General features: G+C 47.0%; 1 protein-coding gene across 1 annotated transcript; it reads left to right on the top strand.

Moving 5' to 3' along the window:
* The first annotated feature begins 4,621 nt into the window (after positions 1–4,621).
* GHRH (growth hormone releasing hormone) lies at positions 4,622–8,865 on the top strand. The gene is made up of 4 exons (XM_008575447.1): positions 4,622–4,705; positions 4,991–5,095; positions 6,636–6,755; positions 8,727–8,865. Exons 1-4 carry the CDS (start codon positions 4,623–4,625, stop codon positions 8,740–8,742), a joined length of 324 nt encoding a protein of 107 aa, XP_008573669.1. The 5' UTR covers position 4,622; the 3' UTR covers positions 8,743–8,865.
* Positions 8,866–9,927: the final 1,062 nt, after the last annotated feature.

The following is a 9,927-nucleotide window of genomic DNA, read 5'->3' as shown; positions in this document are numbered from 1 at the left end:
CTGAAGTCTTCAGCACAATGTCCGGCACAGAACTTCAACTGGGGTTGAACTCTGAATCCCATGGCTTCTCCAGCCAACTGCAAGTGCTCTGCACCTGCACTCTGGCCCAGTATCCATTGTGGGTGCCCAGCTCTGCATGGTCCCCACTTTGCATTCTCTGGAATAACTCCACACCTCCTGATGATGCAAGAACCCGTTGCCCTAGGGCTTCCGACTGCTCCATCTGCTGCCTGCCACTGTGACACATCAGTCTACTCTTTTTAAAAAATATTTATTTTAAAGCCATCAGCCCACTCTTAATTCTTGGAGATTTTGGCCTGACCTGACCAATTCATGTCCAAGCCAGCAGGGTGACATGCCACTCAGTCCTTGATTTTATGGGGAATCATGTTTGCTCTAGGCCAAGAACATAGCTCAGTGCAGGCTAAGAAGCAGAATCACAAAATGTCATTGCTAGGAGGGCCCTCAGAAATAACTGGCTTCTAACTCTGACCCAGAGAGGTGCCTCAGGGATAGGCAAAGGGGGTCTCCACTCCCCCCAACCCTCCTTCAATCAGACCAGCCCCATTTTAAAAGTTTTATATACCGTGCTTCTGAATGAGATTTCCAAAGAAAGGGTTACGCTGCTTTTTTAAAGTTTGAAAGTTGCCGTTTTATGCCAACTCCCAAGTTTCCAGGTATAGAAACTGAGGCCTAGAAGGTAGAAGTAACTAGCCAAGGGTCACAGAGGTCATGATTGACTGGCAGGAGGTCTCTGGATTCGAGGCTTAGAGTTCTTGCCACACCTCGACAACAGCCACATGGGAAACTAGAGCTTCTGCCTCATTCACTTTTACGTCATTCTTGAGGATTCTTTAGCTACAGGCTAGAAAGATCTAGAAGCACAATAACTCTCCCAAGGTTTTCCATCTCTTCCCTCTCACTTCACAGTTCTCTGAGGCAACTGCCAATGTTTGGCTGCCTTGACACATGAGGACGGATGCTCCCAAGGCTAGCTGTTGAAATCGGCCTGTGACCGCAGCAGATGTAAATCAAATAGAGGAAAATTCTGATAATTGGACAAGGGAGATAGCAAATAATTTTCCTCACTAAAGGAGAGAGAAACACTTATTTGTAATGTCGTCTACCCGAAAGTGAAATAAACTTACACAAGGACAAAGCAAAACTACACGAACTTTTTAAAAGGTGCATTTACCTGAGAGAATAAATGAACCCTTGGTGTTTCACTGTTACGAGTACTCCAATTATTAAAGTAGCAGTATTAAACTCTCCACTCCTCTTGGAATAATACTACAACTCTGCTCTGTCCGTCCCCTTCAAACATAAAAAGAAAGTTCAATATGAGTCTTAGCTTGCAAGGGGCAAAACCTCTTTCCCCTATGAGGATTTGTCAGTGTGAGGCTAAAAATGGTCCTTTGGTTGACTTGTGCGTAATTGATTCTCTGACGCTGACGACGTTTAGGAAAATGAAGGTATAAATGAGGGAGTGCCACGCAGCCGCAAGAGCAAGCGCCCAGTCCGAGGTCCCTGGCACTGAAGCAGCACTTCATAGCAGAGGGAGACCTGCCACTTCGGAGGTAAGAGGGGGATGGCTCTGGGGGCTGGGATGGATAGGGGCAAGAAAAGTTGACCTTCTCATCAACCCAGAGACACCAGGCCAAAGAGGTCCACCACCATCCTCTTTGCCCATGGACTGGTGAGTACATTGGACCCCTCCCTAGGGGCTCTGGGATGAGCTTTTGATGGTTGGTGCCATTTTGAGATGGTCTTGGCTGCGTGGCACCTCAAGCCCTGGACAAGTGGCAGGCAGACCTGTTCCAGGTGTCTGTCGGAGGTGAGTGAGGTCTCAGGGCTCCTTAAAGGGTGTGGGACAGGCTTCTGGGGCAATACATGGTCTGGCTAGATTCTCCTGTCAATGATGGGATTCTGCCATGGATTGGATAAGAGTCTAGTGGCCGTGCAAATCAATACTGCTCATCGATCGCTCCAAACTGATTCAACATAATTGCCTGGAAATTGACAACGTTTTACTTTCTTGCTCAATTGCAGCCATGCTTCTTACTGTAGATTTTAGATATAATGATCTGCCCTTAGGGCCTCCACCACCCCATGCCTGTCTCCTGATCCTTGCTATTGTGGTCCTGAAGTATTTGTGTCTTTCAACATAGGCTGCCTCAAACCCTTTCTGGAAAGAGGTGGAGTGTCACTCTTTTAAATAACTGTTCAAGATGCCTCCTCATTAAAAACTTAGATTTTCTTCAACTTGGAACACCATTTTAAAACAATTTATAAACTGGATCAGGATGTCAATGCTTTGGGGCTCTCAAATTCTAAAGCAGGATATTTAAGGAAAGTAAAGACATTTTTTCCCTTAGTTTTTCAAATGTCCTTGCTAGTTTTGGCACTTGAGACTTGACCTCTGTTGTTAGCTGAGGGTATATCTGCAGAATTCTCATGGTATTCATTGTATTCACCAGCAAAATTTGCCAACTGATATAGGTCAAGTGCCCATTTACCCTGAATCCAGATGGCCTCAAATATATCTAATCACAGAACTGGTAGGCACTGCAGACAGCTAAGTGACATTCATAATGATAGACTATAAACTATAGAATGACTTCAGAGTCATCAAAGAGTTATCAGTGGTGTTGTTGGGTTCTTGTGACATTTAATTCAGTGAATTTTACCTCCTTAGATTGTCATGTGGAATGTGTCTGTCAACAGCTATTTTATCCTTGGTGATGCAGCCTCTGTTCTTATCTTCCCATAAGCTGAGTAATTCTTGTTGCTTCCCATCTTTGTCCAATGGGATTTTGCAACCCCGTGGATTAGGTTTTCATAGCCCAAAGGTTGCTGTGGTGTCTTGACCCATCACTGAGGCACGTGACGAATGTTGAGCCTCTTGGTTAACCAGGCTGTGCAGTTGCTCAGCATCATTTTGAATGATCAGGGTGTTACTGTATTTACTATGACTTGCCCCCCAAAGTCTGCCCTCTTATAAGGTTATTTTCAACCTTGAAATCACTGGGTATGCACAGGGAGGTGCCAATCAAGCATTCTTTCCCAGATGCCCAGTGACAAAGAGCAAAAGCTTTCCGTTTTTTCAGGACTGTTTCCCATGTGCAGGTGATGAATTCTGAAGCGCCCTATGAAAGGGGAGCTCTGTGAATAGGGTATTGTATCTGGGAGGCTACCGCATGGAGCAGGAGGAAGTCCGCTGCCCTGGGAATTGGGAGGCGCATTCTGAAGTGCCCACTCCAAAGCTAATTGGATGGAGGACCATGGAAACAGGCCCTTCTCCTCTCTGGGCGCGTTTCCTCAGCTGTAAAATGAGGATGGTGAGAGGGCAAGTGAGCCCAGAAAAGCAAGGTGGATTCCATCAGCGCTGGCCCTGCCTGCCAGAAATCACTCCTCAGCAGGACTGGGGAGCGGGGAGGAAATGGAGCCATGGGAGGTGATCATGGCAAAGGGGGGGTGCTGCCCCTCTCTGGGACTGGCTGGGCCTCTGGATGGGCCTGTTTCCCCATGGAGCAGAATCGCTGCTGAGAGAGGGGCACCTGTGGGAGGAGGGAAACCCGATCCTTGGGTAGCTAAGTGCCTGAGGCCAGCCGTTTGCATCCTGTGGCAGGTCCGCGTGGACTGTGGTGGAACCTTCCTCAGCTGAGGCGGACTCTTTTCGCACAGACTGTTCTGCCCTAATTGCAGAGCATAGTGTCAACAGGCTCCAATTAAGGGTAATTATGTGATCTATGAGATGATTCTGCCACACTGGCTCCCCACGCTCTCTGGTCTCTTCCAGGACTGGAATTCCCCGGCAAAATCTAATCACCTGGAGCACGACTTAGAGCCTTCCTGCCTTCCTGCCGACTGCACACAGAGTAAAAACAGACAAACCTGCCCTCTGAGTGGATCAATATTAGGAACCACAGCAAAGGTCTATAGAGAATTCTATAGACCACAGCAAAGGTCTATAGAGAATTCAAATTCTCTATAGAGAATTCCCTATGTGCCAAGCTACTCAGGTGCCTCCTCTCACCTGACAGTCACAAAGATCTGAGGAGGAGGTATTGGGGAAACTGAGGCCCAGACAGGCAAAGCCACTCACCCCAGGATACATAGCTTGTGAAGACAGAACCAGGATTTGAACTCCAATTTGACTGACTCAGAGCTGAGCTGTTACCCCTGCTCCCTGCTGTCAGTGTCACACTGGATAGGGATGGCTTGGGGTCACTAAAGGAAGGTGATTTCTCCTCCCCCAGCCCTTGCTGAGACCCAAATTCTACTTCTACTGCCTTACAGCACAGGACAGTCTCACTGCTATCATTGGTTTTCTGTTCAGCCCTATGAGTTCGCAGGGTAGCTTTACTATGCCCATTTTACAGATGGAGAAAATGAACTCTGAGCTGGTGACTGGCAGAGGCGGGTCATTGAACACAAGTCTGTCTAACTTCCAGAGTCTGGGTTCTTTTTCCTTCCCCACAGCTTTCAAAGGACAAGGACCAAAGCTTGTCATGGAGCTGGGCCCAGGGCTGGATCCAGCAGGCAAAGGGCATCCCTGTGGCTGTGACTGTGCCTGACCTTCCCCTCCCATCATTCTGCAGGTGCCACCCCAAGGGTGAAGGATGCCACTGTGGGTGTTCTTCTTCGTGATCCTCACCCTCAGCAGTGGCTCTCACTGCTCCCTGCCCCCCTCCATGCCCCTCAGGTAAGCAGCCCCTGGGTTCCTGCCACTCCTAAGTCATCCCTGCCATGGGGCGGGTTGCAGAATCAAGCCATCAGCTGCGCCCTGGCTATTTCTTCAGGCAGCACCCACTGCCCATGTCTGAGAGGCGGCAGATGTTGAGCTCCAGGAAAGTTGCTCAGCTGGGGTCTGGGGGTGAGCAGGACAAAGGGCAACAGAGGACTTCACAGAGACATGGTGAGGGCAGTCCCCACTGTCCTCTTGCATGGCCCTCACCCTGCCCTTTGCCCTCTGACTCCTTCCACACAGGATGCAGCGGTATGCAGATGCCATCTTCACCAACAGTTACCGGAAGGTGCTGGGCCAGCTGTCTGCCCGCAAGCTGCTCCAGGACATCATGAGCAGGCAGCAGGGGTGAGCAGGAGCTCTGGGGATTTCTTCCCACACCTCTGTGCGTCAGAGTTTGGAAGCCCTGATGCAGCATGCCAGGGACCAATTTGTTCTCTTTCCTAGCACAGCTGCTGTCATCTCTGGACTTTCCATAACAGAAAGGCCCAAAACCTCAGCTTACCTCCACACCTACTAGGTGCTTCTCCCAGTGCTAGGCTCCAACAGTAACAATACTAACTGTATTACCATCTGATCGTGACTCCACACCAGAAACAAAGGCGCTGTACTGGGATGTGTACGTACACTCGGCACAGTGCTGGGCACACAGGAAGCCCTTAGTAGTGTCAGCCATTTTTCTTAGTTTCTTATCTAATCTTTGTAGCAACCCTACAAAGTAGAGATTCTTATCCCCATTGTACAGAGTTGTTAATAGTTTCTAAAGGATACAACCAAAGAGTAGTGGAGCAGGAGCCAAACAGCCTAACTCCACAGCCTGTTCATTTGTTACTTTTTATTTTGAAAAAATGTCATACTTACAAAAAAGTTGCAGCAATAGTACAGTGGACTTTCATATGCCTTTCCCCATATTCAATAATTTCTATAAGTTTACCACATTTGCTCACTCTATATAGCTAGATGCAGATCTATACACATACACATACACATTTATTATTATTATCATTTCTGCTGAACCATTTGAGAGTAAACTGCAGTGATCATGACCTTTACCCTTAAGTACTTCTGCATTTGTCTCCTAACACCTAAAAAAGGACAACCCCTTACACAAAACAGCATATTTATCACTTATAATATGTATTCAAATTTCACCAGTTGTCCCAAAATGTCCTTTATAACAGTGATTTCTTTTTCTTTTTCTTTTTTTTTCCTTTTTTCTTTAAAAGATGACCAGTAAGGTGATCTTAACCCTTGACTTGGTGTTGTCAGCACCACACTCTCCCAAGTGAGCAACGGGCCGGCCCTTGATTTCTTTTTCTGATCCAGGAGTCAATCCAGGATCAAGGGTTCCATTTAGTTGTCATGTCTCTTTAGTTTCTTTTAATCTGGAACAGTTCCTCAGTCTTTCACAACTTCGACATTTTTGATTAATGAAAGCTGATGGTGTATAGAATGTTCCTCATATTGGATTTGTTGGACATGTCCCTGTGATTAGACTCAGGTTATGCATTCACAGAAGTGATGTTGTGTCCTTCTCAGTGCGTGATATCAGGAGGCACATGATGTTCATCTGTCCCATTATTGGTAGATTATGGTGGATGGTAACATTGATCACTTGCTTAATGTGGTATCTCCAGGTTTCTACTCTGCAATGTTAATATTTTCCTCTTTATAATGAATGATCTGTGGGGAGATATTTTGCAACTGTATACACTCACACTATGGTACTCTTCACTACCATATATACTACCTCTCTAAATGTTGCTGAATCTAATTCAGTTGGGTGGAAGAGTGCATGCCAGATATTGGAATAGGAATAGGCATACATCCCTGCCTGTTTCCTACCCAAATAGCAACCTCAGGTCTTTCTCTTTTTTTAACCACATAGAGAGAGAAACCAGGAGCAAGGAGCAAAGGTACGATTTGGTCGTCAGGTGGACAGCATGTGGGTAGACCAAAAGCAGATGGCGCTGGAGAGCATCCTGATGGCCCTGCTGCAGAAGCACAGGTAAGGATGCATACATGTGTGCATGTGTGTGTGTGTGTATGTCAAGGGACCTCAGAGGCTTCCTTCTCCATGGGCTGCTAGGAAAAGGAAAGAATCCCCCCCTCTCCAAAGGTATGGAGTTCTGCCAAGCAAAGTAAGAACAATGCCCCTCCTTATACACATGAGAACTGGAGGAAGGAGATAAAATGTATGATGGAGACCACATCTTATCCACTGCTATGTCTCCAGTGTGAAGCAAGAGGGCAGGCTCAGCATCTATGCCCAAAATGTTACTCACCCAGTGGTTCTGGGATAGGACTCAGAAATTGAAATTTTAAACAAATGTTCCAGGGGATTCTGATGTGGGTGATCTGAGAAGCATGCCCTGGATTTTTTGCCAAGTTCACAAATCTATAAAGCCAAAGACAGACCAACCCTCCTATACCTGTGGTACATTCCTGTGTGCAGACACACTATCATCAGAGGGAGAGATGATAATGGCAGTCATTCCCCATCTCACTGGTCCTCGTGGTCCTGTTGGGAGTCAGGGAAGATCAGAAATGAGTTTTTCCATTTTATAGAAGAGGAAAAGTGAGGCCAAGAATCAGCAGCAGCTGGTCCCAGGCCAGGGACTGGCAGGCCCAAGACCTGCTTTGCCTCCCTGGACTTTCATATCAATCTCCACTTGATGGTCAAAGTTTCCCAAAAATGGCATGACTATTTGGAGAAACTCTGCTGTATTTTAGAGCCTGATTTTAAACTGTGAGCACAAGCATGTCCCAGCATGACTCTGCCAGACACTTCTGGACCAACCTATTAAGCAAATCTGGTTCCCAACAGAGATCTCCATGGGCTCCCTCACCTTCTTCCCAACCTAATTAGACACCAGGAGCCCAGAGTTCTCACCAGCTACAGCCCTGTGGAGATACAAGCAGTGGCAGGCCTGCAGGAAGATGACAGGAGGGGTGAGATCCAGGCTGGGAGGCAGATGCACACCTGGGCCCCAGGCTTGTCACCAAGTCGCTGCACACAGCAACAGGCAGCTTCCTAGTTTCCTCCTCTATGAAAGGACGGGGTTAGCTCTACTCACTGCTCAGGTCCCTAAGGCTATAATTCTAAAAATAGTGCCTCTAAGAAGAATGCCTCCTCTGTGCCTCTCATGCTGGATTAGGTCATTATTCAACTGCTATGGCTCCCACCAGGTCCCATAGGCTGGGGTGTCCCCAAGGAGGGCCAGTCCTAAGAATGTAGGCTTTGTTCCTGTAGGTTAAAAGCCAGAGCTTCACAGAGCTCGAAGTCATTGAGCACACAGAGCATGCAGGGACCTGGAGCCATTGTTCCCCTACAGCTCAACGGCTGCAAATAGCAGGATGTCACAGGTGGGCCTGAGAGAGTACAAAATAAGAATGAGTTCTTAGACCTCTATATTATGTAGAGTATATAGAGTGATTTGACAGACTTTTGTACCCATTATACCTTGTGTCCACCTAACAGCCCTGTAAGGAAACTGAGGCTCAAGTTGAGCCATCCTCCCAGCCCTATAACAACCATCCAGTGACTATGACATGCCAGGCTGTGGGCTGGGGGTATAGCAGTGAACAGGACAGCAGTGGTCTCTGCTCTCATGGAATTCATAACACACCAAGGCAGCCAGGAATTAAGCAAGTTTTATTTGTGAACAACGGTAAGGGTGTGGTGAATGTGTGGCCAGGAAGAAGCTAACTCTTTTGGGGATTAGAGGTGGCTTCTTCAAGGGGAAGTGGGTGGCCCAGGGTCTCAGTAGGAGCCGGTTGGCTGAACAGGGGCTAAGACTGGGCTCCGATCTGCTGGCCTGTGTGAGCACCCCTCCCTCCACCCCACACTGCCTTCTTTGGAATCCAGACAGCCAGCTCCTGTCACTGCAGCACCCATCACCCTGTTTCCTGGTGTTTCACTCGAACTCACCCTTACTTCAGTCCCACGGACTGAGCTTTATTTCTCTTTTTGCAACAGGAATTCCCAAGGATGAAGACTCTGCCTGTGGTTTAGGTTACCTGGAGCCAAAACACAACTGGATCCAGTTAATCCTATTTCATTTCTGACCTACTTTTTCCTTTGTCAATACAATAAAATTCCTCCATACTGGTCTGCATTTATGTTTTATCTTCAGCCTAATTTTTTATGTGTTTTACATACTTACATTTCCCAAAGTGGTATTACAAGATATAATAATGAGAAAAGCTAACATTTACCAAGCACTCACAGAGTGCCAACCGGGTGGCTTCAGGCATAGAATCTCATATGCTCCTCACACAGCCTAATGGCAGGTGTTGGTGTCCTCCTCCTCATTTCATAGACAAGGAACTGAGGCACGGAAAGGTTAACCAAATTGTCCACAGTCACAGCTGTCAAGTAAGAGAGCTTGGATTCAAACCTAGGCAGTCCCACCCAGAACCAGGCTCTTAACCATATTCGTCTACTCTGGGTCAAAGTCATCCTTCATCCACTGGTGACCTGCTCATCTATGAGCAATACCATTTATTCATTCAGCAAATATTTATAGAGAACCAGGCAGCATTCTAGGCACTGGGGGACAGTCATGAGCAAAGTCCCTAACTTCATAGAGCTTATATTCTAATGGAGGAGAGGGAAGAATAGTAAAAACAGGTAACTATAGAATATGTCAGATGGTGGCAAGTGCAAGGAAAGAAATTTAAGGGGATGGGGCATGCTGGAGGGTATTATTTGATCTACAGTGCATATATTGCTCTGTAGTGGTCAGGGAAGGCCTCACTGATGATGAGACATTTGAGAAAAGACCTGAAGGAGGACAGGGAGTTGGCTTTGTGCATATGTGGGTAAAGAGCATTCCAGACAGAGTGAAAACCCAACACAAAGGCCCTGAGGCAAGAGCATGGGAGGAGCAGCAAGGAGGTCAGTGTGGCTAGCTAGAGCAGAGCCAGGCTGTGAGAGGAAGGAAAGGAGGGCGAGAGGGAGCAGGAGGACAGCCCATGGTGCTGAAAAACAAAACTTTAGCAAACTGAGTGAGTTATTTATTTATTTATTTCACAAATGGAGTTTTAAAGATCTAATTGGCTTTTATTAGCGATTCATGAACTAGGCAGCATCCAGAGGGGAGCTCCAGAGAGCTGAGCAGAAGTGGACTTTATAGGCAAAAATTTTTTAAAAGGCTGAAGAAACAGAAACCAGGAAC

The sequence above is a fragment of the Galeopterus variegatus genome, unplaced genomic scaffold (genome assembly GCF_000696425.1).
Source record: "Galeopterus variegatus unplaced genomic scaffold, G_variegatus-3.0.2 Scaffold59, whole genome shotgun sequence".
Classification (NCBI taxonomy): domain Eukaryota; kingdom Metazoa; phylum Chordata; class Mammalia; order Dermoptera; family Cynocephalidae; genus Galeopterus; species Galeopterus variegatus.
The sequence above is the reverse complement of the archived record's forward strand: the minus strand, read 5'-3'. Positions and strand labels throughout refer to the sequence as shown.